Source organism: Protomyctophum parallelum, assembly GCF_964188405.1.
Source record: "Protomyctophum parallelum genome assembly, chromosome: 15".
Taxonomy (NCBI): Eukaryota; Metazoa; Chordata; class Actinopteri; order Myctophiformes; family Myctophidae; genus Protomyctophum; species Protomyctophum parallelum.
In genome coordinates, this window is record NC_139710.1 from 28,769,322 (window position 1) to 28,785,687 (window position 16,366).

The 16,366-nt window shown below is 43.9% G+C and overlaps 1 protein-coding gene and 1 long non-coding RNA gene across 2 annotated transcripts in view; both read left to right on the forward strand.

Annotated features, from left to right (window-relative positions):
• Positions 1 to 4,178: 4,178 nt before the first annotated feature.
• LOC310872118 lies at positions 4,179 to 7,041 on the forward strand. Its single transcript, XR_014570348.1, has 3 exons — positions 4,179 to 4,369; positions 6,277 to 6,375; positions 6,966 to 7,041. It is a non-coding gene; the product is annotated as an uncharacterized lncRNA (long non-coding RNA).
• Positions 7,042 to 7,389: 348 nt separating this feature from the next.
• The window catches only part of LOC310871787 (regulator of G-protein signaling 3-like), a 40,485-nt gene continuing 31,508 nt past the window's right edge, over positions 7,390 to 16,366 (forward strand). Inside the window, exons 1-10 of the mRNA XM_083783423.1 lie at positions 7,390 to 7,469; positions 8,519 to 8,666; positions 9,123 to 9,291; positions 9,618 to 9,668; positions 10,608 to 10,666; positions 11,171 to 11,262; positions 11,427 to 11,495; positions 11,886 to 11,946; positions 12,270 to 12,603; positions 14,588 to 14,868. Coding sequence (XP_083639549.1) covers positions 9,126 to 9,291; positions 9,618 to 9,668; positions 10,608 to 10,666; positions 11,171 to 11,262; positions 11,427 to 11,495; positions 11,886 to 11,946; positions 12,270 to 12,603; positions 14,588 to 14,868 — 1,113 coding nt within the window. The 5' untranslated portion in view covers positions 7,390 to 7,469; positions 8,519 to 8,666; positions 9,123 to 9,125. The remainder of the gene's footprint in view (positions 7,470 to 8,518; positions 8,667 to 9,122; positions 9,292 to 9,617; positions 9,669 to 10,607; positions 10,667 to 11,170; positions 11,263 to 11,426; positions 11,496 to 11,885; positions 11,947 to 12,269; positions 12,604 to 14,587; positions 14,869 to 16,366) is intronic.

Below are 16,366 nucleotides of genomic sequence, written 5' to 3' on the forward strand. Positions count from 1 at the left end.
ACTGTTGCACGTTCATGTGAAGTCTGCGAGGGCTTGAGGGATGTCCCATTTGAAATCGGCAAGTCAGTGAGGGCTCAGCCTTGCCCCTTTATGTGCCCTTTGCCAAAGTCATCAGCATCGATGCTGACTTTGGCAAAGAAATTACCCACAGTTCATAGCGTTGCCAGGGGAATGACGGGGATCCTCCGAACGTCAATCATTTAAGTATGCAAATTAGTTATGTATCGCGGTTAGAATGTCAAGTTAACAAACACAATAGTGCTTTCTCACTGTTCTCAAAGGGAGACGGAATGGAAGGATAGGCTATATAATACACAATACGAGATGGGCAGTATTTGAAATACATGTATTTGAAATACGTATTTGAAATACTTTTTTGTATTTTGTATTTCGCTGGGATGGAAGATGTATTTTGTATTTTGTATTTAGATAATTTTTTTGACCCAGTATTTGTATTTTGTATCAAAATACATTTTCAATGTATTTTGCCCATCTCTAATACTACTACTACTAATAATAATAATAATAATAATAATAATAATGGAACATGATGACAAATGACTAATGAGCAAAGTAAAAGAATATGGAAATGCAATTTATAATGAATATTATATATTAATATTACAACCCCTATCACACAGGAAAGTGTATTTATGAAACTAATAATAAAACGATCAGCATATACATGACAGACATGTATAAATAGGCCAAGCATGCAGGCACTGGCTGTGAATAAGGACAGTTTTTATAAAGTGATGCAAAGTGTCATGAATGGCGGACTCATCTTCAAAGTGCTGTCCCATTCCTTTCACAACAATTTGGAGCCACCCTCAAGCACTTACAGCTGACGTCACTAAAGCAATGAGAGTTCAGGGTTCAGGGTTCAGGGCTTGAAGGAGGGATTGGGCCATGTGGAATCTGGACACCAGGAAGACTGGGCACTTATATACGATAGTGGGTAAATAGCCAATATTTGAAAATAGCCAATTTAAAGGCATTAAAGCATTAGGGGGAGAGCCCATTTCGCTATTAAGTGAAGTCGCTTATAATAATAATAATAATAATAATAATAATAATAATAATAATAATAATAATAATAATAATAATAATAATAATAATAATAATAATAATAACCTGGCAACACTGCATCATCCCGGAGCTGATTGGCTCACTGAGAGTGCGTGTGTGTGTGTGTGTGTGTGTGTGTGTGTGTGTGTGTGTGTGTGTGTGTGTGTGTGTGTGTGTGTGTGTGTGTGTGTGTGTGTGTGTGTGTGTGTGTGTGTGTGTGTGTGCGTGTTTGCGTGCGTGCGTGCGTACTACAACTACTGTGAAGTGATGTTTCAGATCAGAGGACTCTCAGGAGAAGTTTAGCCAGGTGAGGGGAGTGCTTGAGCAGTCATAAAAACCGGTAGAAAAACGCCCCGATACCAGCTGGTGTTGTTGAGTTGTTGAGAGAGGCTGTCATTCTGTCAACACCTATTTGGTGTGGCTGCCATATATGTCATCTGGATAAAGATTCCAAAAAGTGGTGCTCCATAATACTTTGAACTCCCTTACAACCATAGACTGTAAAAAATATGGACAGCGTTCCCCGGGTCTAACATGAACGAAAAATGAAGCCTGTCAGTCCTTGAATTGTAAGTCGCCATCTTTCTAGATCCGTTTGGGCCCAGCTGGCCCATTGGCTGGCCCAGACAATGAGGCGGGACTTCCCCCCTTCTTATTCGTTGGTTTTTATTTTGACTGGGTGGGGGATCCCGTTCATAGACTGTAACGGTAGCCACGCCCCTCAGAACATGCGCGACTTTATGGTCATTTTTTTATAAATGGGACCATAACTTTCCAAAAAGAAAATAGAAATGAGACGTTAAACTAGTGACTGGAAGCAAAAAGTATTCATGACCATGTTTATTAAGGTAATACAGTCTAGGTGAAGTTGGGCCCAAATACATGGACTTCTATGGGGCTATGGGTTTTTTTGGGCCCAATGACAGCGCCACAACAGGCCATTATATGAACTTTCAGGAAATCCCGATTTCCTTGTGGCTTCACAAAATATCTGTCTGACTGCCCCCCTGCTTACAACACATGGTCCATCACATGGGCTTACATTGCCCTCTTGTGGCCAAATAGATAAATGGCCAAAGTACCCACTACCCACTGTAAGTTCAAATTAGACATACTTTTGGATATGAGGGGCAACAATAGTGTCATGCCAATGCTAATCAATGGTGGAAAAACTACTCACGTTTTTACTACGTAAAAGTATCAATACTGCAATGTAGAAACACTCATGCAGAATGTCCCATTCAAGTATTTACAAATCTTTTCTTAAATCTACAAGCTCCCAATAAACGGATTGTGAGCTTGTAGATTTTCAAATGGTCGATATAGGGCTGAAGTGGTTAATGTATGTTTTGTGTGTGATAATAATCCAAATCGTAGTAGTATAGTAGCTTTCAAAACATTGTGGGGTAAAATTACAATATTCGCCTCTGAGATGAAAATTGGAAATACTCCAGTAAAGAAAAATAGCTCAAATTTGTAATTTGTACATATACTTAGTTACTTTCCACCACAGTCAGGAAGTCAAGGACTTCAAGTACATAGCACTCATGGAGGGCCCTGAACGGCATGACCAGTATGGAACTCCAACATCCCCCGTGAAATCAAACTCATCTTCTTCTATACAACGGTAGAGTCTGTTCTTCTATATGGCAGTGGATGCTGGACCCTGAAGTCAACCCTGCAGAACGGATGCTACACCAGAATGTTGCCTGCATAAGAGTGTATATACATGTTACCAACAAGACCCCGTATGGGGTGGTAATACCAAGGGTGAGCCATAACTGCCAAAGACATCAAGAACTGTCAGCCAGCAAATTGGTGCTGTGGGAACCAACACATGGGCACCGGTCAAGAGGATGTCCCACATTAACATTATAACATACAGTATGTGGATGTACTCAAGAAAGACGCAGGAGAGCAAAGTACCAACGAACTGCAGGCCAGATGTATGGAGAACCGGCATGACTGGAAGCGAAGATGCGAGGGCTCGTCTGAGGACGACCTAGAGAGAATGCGGGTGCATGTGTTTGGTTAGACATACCAACAGTCCGACAGTCATGAGTCTGACACCCTACCCAAAACCCTGTCAAACTGTCAAGAATGTGCTAAATATAATCTACTACAATGAAGATGTTTTGCACCTTGTGTCTACATCTCATGTATGATGTATACACAATACTGTTATTGTGTCCTACTGATTGAGTGCCACATTGCACCATTATGTACAACCTCATATACCTAATATTACAGTGTCTGTCCTTGACATGTTTTCTTTACAGTGAAAAATTGTCTGTTTGTCTGTCTGTCTGTCTGTCTGTCTGTCTGTCTGTCAAGTCAGTTCAAAGGAGCTTCATTGGCATGAGAAAACATGTCAAATCAAGCAAAACTAAGAAACTGGAAACGTAGGGAAAAACATCTTACAAAGCCACAGAAATGTACATTTGAGGTTAGAAATAATTTGCAGGCGAGGTAAATTGCTATTTTTCACTAATTTGTCACTTGGCACTTGATTTAAAACATCGTTTAGCATTTTTCAAATATTTAAAGCTCTGTTCTTATGTAAACAGTTCTATGTCTAAGATCAACTGGATGCGAATAATGCAGGAATGCATGTACGATCAGTAGACTTTAAAAGTAATTATTCTATTGGACATTCCTCTATCACCTCTCTCTCTGTAAATGCTCAAATTTGACTTGTCTGCTTATTTATTTGTGTTATTACTTCCAATTGAACTTGTTCATTCTGCATCCTGTATGAAAACTCTCTCTCTCTCTCTCTCTCTCTCTCTCTCTCTCTCTCTCTCTCTCTCTCTCTCTCTCTCTCTCTCTCTCTCTCTCTCTCTCTCTCTCTCTCTCTCTCTCTCTCTCTCTCTCTCTCTCTCTCTCTCTCTCTCTCTCTATCCGTTAGCCAGATGTTGGTTCTTTGGGGGAGTCAGTTTTAAATGTTTACAGGTCGTCCCAGCAAACAGCAGGATTGGTGGAGAGAGTCATTCCTCGCCCCTCCCCCTTGGAGGACGACAGGGAAGGAGGGAAGAAGAGGAGGAGAAGAGGAAAACTGAAGTTTAGTTTAAAGTATCAAATGAGTTGGGAAAGGAAAAAGTTATTTTTTTTTACCATCAACTGGATTTGAATGTTGTATGCTGCTGACTAACTATAGTACATTCGTTTAGTCTGTTCTGTTGCTCAAGTGTTAGTTTCATGCTATTTTAGTTAGATAGTTAATGATTTAGTCTAGTTACTTATTTAGAACAATGGAAAACACTCCAACTTTACCCAGGATGGGTCAGAAGAGGCTTGAAAGGTGAGTTTTCATTCATGCATGCATGCATTAATTCATGTATTAATTCACTCACTCACTCACTCACTCACTTACTCACTCACTCACTCACTCACTCACTCACTCACTCACTCACTCACTCACTCACTCACTCACTCACTCACTCACTCACTCACTCACTCACTCACTCACTCACTCTATCACTCACTCACTCACTCACTCTACTTGTGAATGGTCATCTATTTATTGGGTTGTATTTTAGTCTTTCCATTGTGTTGATTTAAAGGCAAGCTAAAACACTTTACTGACTTCTGGAAGACAAAACAACACAAACAGCAAATGTGTAATATATGTGCATGCATGCATGCATGCGTGCGAGTGAGTGTGTATGTGTGTGTGTGTGTGTGTGTGTGTGTGTGTGTGTGTGTGTGTGTGTGTGTGTGTGTGTGTGTGTGTGTGCGTATATGTGTGCCTTTGTGCCTTGTGCGTGGGTGCGTGCGTGCGTGCATGTGTATGTGTATGTGTATGTGTATGTGTATGTGTATGTGTGTGTGTGTGTGTGTGTGTGTGTGTGCACACGCATGCATGCATGTGTGTGCTGTCAGAAACCCTCTACCATGCTGTTATCAGTTCCATCTGAGAGCCCCACCCCCTGCTGGGAACAGGACTCATTACAGCCAATCAGATCAAAGGTCACAAGCACTCTGCTTCAATCATGTCGCCTTACATCTTCATCTGGGGTCCCCAGCTAAACGGTTGATACTCTCTGAGTTATGGGGGTCTGAGGCAGAATGCATACTCAAGTGGGGGTCCTTGAACATGGAAAAGAAAGTTTGAGAACCACATTTCCTGACTTAGAGTTTGTCCTAGAACACAGTTATCGTTGAGAATTGTCACACCATTATATTGCTCATAAGTACAAGTCAACAATAATACTTATGGCAATGTTAACGTACTTCATACTTACATATTTCAAACCAATTTTAAACATTTAAATCAGATGATTTTGGTGAAAATGTGGATGGACCCAAAAGATGACCTGTGCAGGATAGGACCCGAAAGATGGCGAAACTCTGGTGGAGGCCCGCAGTGGTCCTGATGTGCAAATCGGTGGTCCGGACCCATGGGGGCGAAACACCCATCTAGTAGCCAGTTCCCTCCGAAGTTCCTCTCGCCAGCATGCAACTAACAGTAGTGGCGTGCACAGATAGACACTAGGGGGTGCTAGAGCACCCCCTGCCCTTTTGGCAATGTGTCCTTTTGAAAAAAAAAGGGCACATATGTTGTACAGTTACGCTGTACAGTCTGTGGAACATGGTGACATTGATAAATTCTTGATAAAAAAAAAAAGCTTCTAATATATTATTTAGGCCCCACAATCTATAAATCTCACACTATGAAGGCAACCGGCCTGTTCCACGCGATGCACAAGGTGCCCTTTTTTTCACTTGAGCACCTGCCCCTCTAAATGTCTGTGCATGCCACTGCTAACAGTAGTGCTAGAGACTGGCCTCGTCTCTGGTCTTCCCTCCCGGTCCCGGTATAGGCAATGGGGGTCACAGAGGAGTGGACTGGTGTGACATGGTCCCTGGATGGGGTTCTGGTGAGCAGGTTGAGCTAGTGCAGGGTAGGGCTTTGACCCATTTTGACCTGAGATCAGATTCCAAAAATGTCTTCTACATCCTGACAGTTTTCTGAAAAAGCTGTTTCTATGTCACTCGTTATTCGATTTTTCAAAAATAGCAGACCTATGAGCTTGTAGATCTGCTATTTTTCAATAGCTAAAGCATAACATAATACTAACACCAAACAACCAAAAGGGGTTCCCGCCCAAAATGGCTTTAAGCAACTAGTCAACTAGTGTGTGTGTGTGTGTGTGTGTGTGTGTGTGTGTGTGTGTGTGTGTGTGTGTGTGTGTGTGTGTGTTGTAGGTCCAGTGAGCTCCATTTAGACTGTAAAAGAAGAAGAGGAGTTTCGAAGGAGAACAAACACACACATATCCTCCACAATGTGAACACAGCCCTGAGAAGGTAACACACGCGCACACATGCATGCACATGCATGCACACGCGCGCGCACACACACACACACACACACGCACGCATGCACGCACGCACGCACGCAGACACACACACACACACACACACACACACACACACACACACACACACACACACACACACACACGCACACACACACAAACACACACACAAACACACACAAACACACACACACACACACACACACACACACACACACACACACACACACACACACACACACACACACACGTACACACACACACACACACACACACACACACAGGTGAACCCCTAAAACCGCTCCTGATTAGGAGGTTGGTGCCTCGCATGGTTTCCTCTTTAGTGCATTAGTGCACACACACACACACACACACACACACACACACACACACACACACAACACACACACACACACACACACACACACACACACACACACACACACACACACACACACACACACACACACACACACACACACACACACACACACACACACACACACACACACACACACACACACACACACACACACTAATGCACCCACACCCACTTGTTGTCTATTTGGTTCTCTGTAGCCAGTTCCAGCCAGGGTCCAGAAGACGGGAAAGCACGGATCAGGAGTCAACATTGAAGGGAACTGGAGCAGCACAGCTGCTGTCTGGATCAGGGTCTGCGGTTGGACTTAAAACATGGAACGAGTTCAGGAGCAGCAGCAGGATGTTGGCTGTCCATCACGGGCCGGAGTCCAGGGTCCGCTTTGCCCTCATCAGGAACACCAACATGGACAACAGCCAGGGGGCGCCACTAAAGCTCGAAACCAACCGATCCACTACACAATTTGGAACAAACCGATCCACTACACAGCTTGGAACCAACCGATTCACTACACAGCTTGGAACCAACCGATCCACTACACAGCTTGGAACCAACCGATCCACTACACAGCTTGGAACCAACCGATCCACTACACAGCTTGGAACCAAACGATCCACTACACAGCTTGGAACCAAACGATCCACTACACAGTTTGGATCCAACCGATCCAGTACACAGCTTGGAACCAACAGACAGTGTTGCAAGTAGGCCTACTCAGATTCTTTTCATATTCAATACTCAATACTAAGTAATTACAATTTACAATTTACAATTTAGGCATTTAGCAGACGCTCTTAATCCAGAGCGACTTACATTTAAGCAAGAACAAAAGCATGGGAATACATCACATAAAAGCATTTATCATGAGACATGCGTAAGCTAAGAAGGTAACAGTGGAATATCTATATGATGAAACTATACATACACTATACATAATAAACTATACATATTCACTACTATGCTATACATATGTACTATGGCGTGCTATGACTATATACAATACAATTATAGTGCTGTCTACATAACATGCTATAAGTCTGTGTCAAATGCTATCTAAGCCAAAGAAAAGTAAAAGTCTGGTATTCAAAATTGACTTGAATGAAAGTACAAAACTATTATTGGCAATAACAAATATTCGACGGGTGTCACGCGAGTAGAGTCGCTGCTTCTTCACCTGGAAAGGAGCTAGCTTAGGTGGTTCGGGCATCTGGTTAGGATGCCTCTCGAGCGTCTCCCTAGGGAGGTCCTCGAGGCACGTCCCACTGGGAGGAGACCCCGGGGCTTACTTATTCAAGTATTTTTATTGAAGTTTGCACATAGGACAGGACAGACAACAGATACATGACAACAATCACAGAACAGATACAGAACAAAACAAAACAACACCAGTACTCAACATTCATGTAGAGCGTAAAAGTCAATGAAATGCAATGTAAAAAAACACAAATTGTATATGCAATCAACTATAACTGAAAAAAATACAATTACAAAAATACAAATAAAACATAAATAAATTAAAAATAAAATTAAATGAAAAAAAGTCCAATGACTACGTAGAAAATACCGCAAAGTGGGTTAGAAACGGTTGCCAAACTCTGGTATATTTATGAGTGGAGCCCCTGATTGATGTGACATAACACCCTCCAGGCCTCCACCCTCCACCCAACGTTTGTGAGATGGCGGCGCTGCCTTTTTCCCATTGAATAGTATCAGGTGTCCTGTATATTTAGTTACCTTGCACCACTGCCAACAGATCCACAACAACGACAACACAGCGTGGAACCAACAGACCCGCCACACTGCATGGACCCAGGAACAGCAGCAGTGGTCTGGGGAGGTCTGGCAGACAGTCTGAAGAACCCAACAACAGACTTACTGCTGACTCTAAAACCAATACCCAGGTACAGTATGTTATCATGTAAAATACTTACTCCTCCAGTGGTTCCCAAAGTGGGGTCCGGGGACCCCCAGGGGTCCTTGAGGGAGTTCCAGGGGGTCCCCAGCTAGTTGGGAACCAAATGGGCCCACTCTGAGAGTGTGCATTGTACAAATGGAACCAAATGGACCCTAATGGGTCCATTTGGTCCAATTTGTACACACAGAGTTACATTGAGTTTACAATATAAATGTGGGTCCCAGAGATAGAAATGTCATTAAATGGGGTCCGTAGACTAATGCATGTCAAACTGGGGGTCCTTGAAATTAAACGGGTTGGAAATCACTGCTATAGAGACTTAAAAATAGTCTCTTATGTGGGTCCCCGGCAAGTGTCAATTTGGGGGGCCTTGGCATGAAAATGATTGGGACCCACTGCTGCATACAAGCTGAGAGGTCCATGGTTTGTTCTTCCTCTCCAGAACATGGATGATTTCCTCTCCAGATGCAGAGCCTCCAGACCTCAGCTGCAGTGGGGCATCTACCCCACTAGGGGGCAGCAAAAGGATGCTGCCTCTCCGGTGCACACAGTTGTTGAGCAGAACGCCAGAAGGAGGAGAAAGATCCATTCGTCTTATTTTAGAGGAAAAGGTAAGATTATATAATCTTTTATAACCTTTATCCTCTAATCTTTATCGTAGTTTGATGAGATTCAAATCTCTGTAAAACACAGGGCAGCAGCAGCCAGACATACTGTAGTTTAATACAACACTGTGACTCCAGAAGAATGGAATCCCCTATAGCTGGATCTGATTTTGTGCACTTGAAATGGGGCATTCTGCATGAGTACTTTTACCTTTGGTACTTTTGATGTGCATATTTTTGTAGCCTACTATTATTTAGTGGATTTGTACTTGTTAGAGAGTTGCATTGCAGAAACAGATGTGACACTAAATGCAGTGTCTGGTCTCCCATAGGCCAACTACGACTGTCAGTCACTTCAGAAGATGGACACATAAACATTCACGGTAACGATCGCACGCACGCACGCACGCACACACACACACACACACACACACACACACACACACACACACACACACACACACACACACACACACACACACACACACACACACACACACACACACACACACACACACACACACACACACACACACACACACACACACACACAGGGGACTACCTCCGTGAAGTGGACACGTACCCCATGTGATTAGTCTCAGTCTCTCTCTCTCTCTCTCTCTCTCTCTCTCTCTCTCTCTCTCTCTCTCTCTCTCTCTAACGTGCGAGATGCGTCTCTCTCTCTCTCTCTCTCTCTCTCTCTCTCTCTCTCTCTCAGCAGGGAATGCTTCAAATTGACATTGGTTGTTCAAGTTAAATTGATGTGTTTATGTTAGGCCTACTAGTCCTTATCCGTTGTGAGATATTTCCCCCCCTTGTGGCCGTGAAGTGTACTGCGCCCGTGTGCGTTTGTAATTGACTAATAAATAAATTAATAATCATTAATGTACCACCATAGGCAATATGCCAATATTGAAAAAAGTTAAAATGACCAGTGAGCAGGCTCATCAAAAATGTAAGATTTGCACTAGGCTATTTCTGCTGTGCAGACCCGTTTTTGACCCGAAGATAACGTCTTTATAATCGGAAATGCCCGATTTCTTTCGCGAGCCGGTAGCAATTGGACCCCTCCATCTGTGAAGTACTGGATACGGCTCTCTCGCTCTCTGTGTGTGTGTGTGTGTGTGTGTGTGTTAGATAAATTATTATATATTTTTTACATTTAAGGTGCCCTTTTGTTTCACTTGAGCACCTGCCCCTCAAAGTGTCTGTGCACGCCACTGAGTGTAATGCTTTCCACAACAAATTAACAAAAAATATCGCCAATATTTTAAGCGTTATATTAAATAATGTATAGTGTTTGTTCTGCTGTCTCTCTATAGTCCATGAAGCCAGAAGGTTGTTGGGAAAAGATGACCGGTCATGCAACTCCTATGTCACGGTAATTTCCTGTCTGTCTGTGTCTGTGTGTCTGTGTGTCTCTCTGCCTACCTGCATGACTGCCTGCCTGCCTGTCTGTTGACAGTTCATAATTTAATGTACATCGCAACACTTTTGCATCCGTTTAATTCCAATGAATTACTAGATTAGTTCACTTGCACACAAATACATGCACACATGGAACATAGACTCATGAAGAGCATTCGAAATGTCTGGTCATAGAAAAATAAAAGGAAGACATCAAAACGATTAGGTTTAACAAAAGAAAAGTTGAATTGGAAATTGGTCATGCGAGCCAAAATATTGATCCTTTTAGCAAGATGTTGACTCTGTTCACATTATGGAATATACACTGTCAGGGTTATTAACATCAGCTTGTGACTTAATGTTAACTACAATTAAACAGATCCATTGGAACACAGCACACAGGTTCACTTATTGACATACAAGGTTTCCACTTGACAGCAACGATAACTGAACAGTCAGGTCATCATTATTGTTGCAGGTGTGTCTTGTTCCAGACCTGGACCACATCAGAACCAGGAGCAGAACTATTCTGAACTCTCACAACCCCAAATACAACCAAAGGCTTCGACTGTAAGACACGCACGCACACAATTCTGACATGATTTGCTTGCACATTGAATTAGTTTGAACTGTGTGTGTGTGTGTGTGTGTGTGTGTGTGTGTGTGTGTGTGTGTGTGTGTGTGTGTGTGTGTGTGTGTGTGTGTGCGTGTGCGTGTGCGTGCGCGTGCCACAGGCCACTGTGTGATAACGACCACTACAAAAGATTGTTAGTGACGGTTCGGAACAGATCACACTCCTCTAGGTGAGACCTTGATTCCTCTCCTCTCTACTTGTTCAGCACTGTAGATCTGGAATAAATTAATTCCTATACAACTATTTCCCCTCTACTTTTTATTGTAATCTTAATGGGCTTTTATGAAGTGTTCTTCATATTCTGTGTCTTAATGTCTAAATGTGCAGGCAATGTTTGTTTGTTTTTTTTCTTGTTTTTTCAGCTGAAAAAGCCTACAAAAACAGCCATGCATGGCTCACTGGAGTTGAGTGAGTGAGTGAGTTTTCTGTTAAAACTCTCTCTCTCTCTCTCTCTCTCTCTCTCTCTCTCTCTCTCTCTCTCTCTCTCTCTCTCTCTCTCTCTCTCTCTCTCTCTCTCTCTCTCTCTCTCTCTCTCTCCCCTCTCTCTCTCCCCCTGTAGGCGTAGTGTGTTTGTGGGCTGTATGAGTTTCGGAATCCGTTCTCTCATCTCTTCCTCCAAGGTCAGTACAAGTTATGTACGCAAATATGTACTCATGTAACAGTATGAGTAGTACGTATAGTATACAGTTTATGTACTCGCATACTATTGATTATGTAACTTTTAAAGGACCACTTCACCACTTTTCAACATCTCTTCATATAATTGGTCCTCACTAATGTTCACGATAAAACACCACCATTTTTTTCCTATACTCAGTCTGTGTCTCATAGGAGGGCTTTGGGCAGACCAATTATAGGAAGAGAAGTTGAAAAGTGGTGAAGTGGTCCTTTAAGGAGAGCAATGTTTACAAGACTGTTTTTCTTTCTGACCACTAATTGGCAGGTGATCATTGGCTGGTACTACCTGCTGGGGGAGGAGCTAGGACGTAGCAAACATGTGAAGGTCGCATCCCAGCGGAAGAGTTGTGACCAGGACAGGAGCCATTCACTGACCAGACAACGACCTGAGCTGAGCCAATCACAGGCCAGACAACAACCTGAGCTGAGCCAATCACAGACCAGAAAACGACCTGAGCTGAGCCAATCACAGACCAGAAAACGACCTGAGCTAAGCCAATCACAGACCAGAAAACGACCTGAGCTGAGCCAATCACAGGCCAGACAACGACCTGAGCTGAGCCAATCACAGACCAGACAACGCGCTGATCAGCCTGCAGGTAATATTGAATTGGACCAGTGTTTCTCAACATCCGGTCCAGGGACCACCATGGTCCACCAACTTTGACCATGGAGAGGGCCATTATATTTCCATACTCACTCCAGAGGGGCCACGTTGCATGCGCGTCGTAGCAAAAATAGCCGATCTACAAGTTCAAAAGGCGTCGCATCTTTGAACTTGTTGCCGTGTATGGTCCACATGGATCATAATGTCTGTAAGTCTTGAGTGTCTCAGGGCGGGGCTACACTGGGGGTGGGAGGGGCACAACGGTACGCTGCCACTATAGAGCGTCGCAGTCCCGCCCCTTTTCATGACGACGCCAGGCCCAGGAAATGAATCCCAATGCATTTTTCCCATAGACATTTCAAAAAGTATTTATTTAAAGACCTTTAAAGCGCCGTACGAAGCCAACTCGAGTCGCGACAAATCATGACAACAAACACAATGTTTTGGACCAAACAAATAATTACAAACAAAAAAACTGTTGTAACCTGCCTTTTTTAATTGTTTGCCCCGAAATATTGTGTTTATTGTCATGATTTGTCACGACAAGAGTTGGCTTTGTCCACGGCGTAAACTTCTTTAAATAAATACTTTCTGAAAAGTCTATGAGGAAAATGAACAGGGATTTCTCTTCAGGGTCTCTCGAGGGGGCGGGACTGCGACGCTCTATCAGTCTATCTATAGGCCTACTCAGCGGAACCCGGCTACAGCGAGCGCGGGTGCGGTGCGCAGGTTGTGCTAAGCTCCGAGCGTGAATAATTGTGCTCTATTTTTCTGCGTCTCCGCGGGGGTCACGCAGCCCTTTGCCTCACCTTCAGAGGAGAAAAAAAAACAGTAACCACGGAACTCCCCGCGGGACGGGCGAATTGAGGATGCAGCCACCTATAGCTGCTTCCGTTCCCGTTGCCCGCGGTATACAGAAACACTCGTTGTTGTAGATTGGGCTCCCATGATATGAAAACAAATGTATCAAAGTGGTTGTCCTCCAAATGAAAGACAAAAAAAAAAATTGAGAATCACTGAGTTGGACAATTCAAGGATTCCTTTAATGTCACAGAGAGAGAGAGAGAGATAGAGAGAGAGAGAGAGATTGAGAGGGAGATAATGAAGAGATCATTTCTGAGGTTCAATGTGGAGACAGAAAGACAAAGAAAGAAAAGAAAGAAAGAGAGGGGAGAAAGTGACTGCTGCCCCCCCACCCCCCCCTCTCTCTCTCTCTCTCTCTCTCTCTCTCTCTCTCTCTCTCTCTCTCTCTCTCTCTCCCTCTCCCCAGGGGTCCAGAGAGTTACCATAGTGATGCGAACCCTGCCCGGTAACTATGTGTAGTAGCACAATAACTACTGCTCACACTCCCGCTCTCTCTCTCTCTCCCTCTCTCTCTCTTGAGTTATCTATCACTCGACCTATGAACAACCCCCACCGTCCAGAGCATGTGCCCCTCTCCTCTTCATCTGTTCATCCCTGCCAACTCAATATCCCTCTCTCTCTCTCTCTCTCTCTCTCTCGTAAGCTGATGTTACCACTTCATATGGCACTCGCTCGCTCCCGCTCTCTGACCACGCGAAGATAGGGAGAGGCAGAGAGAAAGTAACACAGACCCGAGAGGGGGAGAGAGAGAGAGAGAGAGAGGGAGGGAGGAGAAGTTAATCTTCTTCAAAGGTGTTTCTCTAGTAGCTGTTAGGTCATCTGTTGACTTGTAGTCTAAGTAACCAATATTTATTTTACTACTGTTATAACGTTTTAACTAAACAGTAATATAGTGGCACTAGCAGTAGTATCTTCTACTACTGGAGGAGGGGAGGATTATATAGCGTGCAAAGTGCAGAGTACTCCCGTGTGTGAACGGAGCCAGTGCAGTTCATTCCATGGGGAATGAGAGTTAGTGAGGGTTTAGCTTAATTGACTGTGAGCGGCGTCGAGGATGTTCTGGAAGAACAGCGCTTGGTCGTGGGCGGGATACGATGACGACTGTCTCCTAGGAGGACAGCCGTGGGACTCGGCCGTCGACGACAACAACCCCCCCACCACGTCCCCGACGTCGTCGCCGCGGTCCAACCCCGAACCCCGGGACTCCCCTGACCTCCTCCGCCCTGCTGAACCCCCTCCTGAGACCCCCCCCTCCTCCTCCTCCTCCTCCGCCGGCGGACCCCCCGAACCCTGCACAGGGCCTGCAGCGGCCGCCGGACCCCTCCTCCGTCCGCGGAAAGACGGCCACGCCGGTCCACGTGAAGCCTCCGGTAACTACACCCCACAATTGACTGTGAGTACTTGATATATATACTGTCCTAACATACTGTGGTGTCATATTATGTGTATACCACTATGGTCCCCAAAAGCTGTTCCAGGTCCAGTTGGACCTGAGGGTCCAGTTGGTTCCTATAATGATGGATATTTCAGCGCCCTGGAACACAAGGTAGAGAGGTGGCATTTAACCCATTCTGACCTGAGATCAGATTCATATACGAGGTTTCCAGTGGACACACACTGGTCTGATTAACCCATTCTGACCTGAGATCAGATTCTAAAAAATGTCAGTCGTTCTTCGATTTTTCAAAAATAGCAGACCTACAAGCTATGAGCTTGTAGATCTGCTATTTTTCAATAGCTAAAGCATAACATGATGCTAACACCAAAATAACACCAAAAAAAGACAAAGTAGGGGTGGCGAAATAGAGTCACCGTCCTTGGTGTGAAGTGAGGGGCGCAAGATGTATTCATATTGGCCATGTGACGTCTTACGTCAGCATTTATTGCCTCAAACAAACTTGACTTGCCATGACATAATCTTCAAAATAAATTATGAATACAAAAAAAAACATATTAGAAAAGTTGCTAAATTAATGAACTGATAAATACGTTATTTTTGTTGCTATTTGACAAAAGGACAAGAAAATGTTTGTTCGCCTATACAATGACATGCCCCAAATAGTGACACCAGGGTAGAAGTGGTTAATACACCCTCAGAGGTGGAGAAAGTATATATGCATCATTTTGAGGTGGCATTTTGCCGTCCCCACCTGGGACCCCAAACTATTGTCATGGTCACATCCGATGTTCATGCCTAAAGTGTAAGCGACTCAATCCGATTAGCCTATATTGCCCATGTGGAAAATAGATTTCTCCATGCTCATTAAAAACAATTATTAAACCCTAAAGGTGGTTTCACACTGGACGCGTTTTTCAGAAAACCGACGGAAAAACAACGCTAAAAATGCGAATTCAAAAATCTAAAAGTAATAACATAATTATATTGATTATATACCTGTCAATCAATGTGTAAATACTAATGCTGGGCCGTTATCGGCGTTAACGTGCTGCGTTAACGCGAGAATATTATCACGCGTCAAAAAAATTATCGCCATTAATCTATTCTCAAAGTTGGGTCTGGGAGCTGGGTCTGCATTGACTGCATAAAGCGAGCAAACTAGGAATTTCACTTTGATAGTTTTACCTGGCGGAATTACTCTGTGGGAGGGAGAAGTCCTAACCTAACAGGGACAAGGTGAAATAAATTACTCTGAGAGCGGGGCGGTAACAAATCCTAACCTAACCGGACACGGGTGAAATTAATGAACAGTGCGGCGTGCCACATCAAACGTCAGCATGCAGGACTCTGTGAACCCGGGTTTGCTTCAGGGGAAATTTCTTTACAAGAAGCTTCCCAATGGAAACCTCGACAAGAACAAGGTGGTTTGCACCCTGTGCAAAGCAGAAATGGCTTACTGTAGGAGTTCTTCAAGTCTGAAGTATCACCTAAC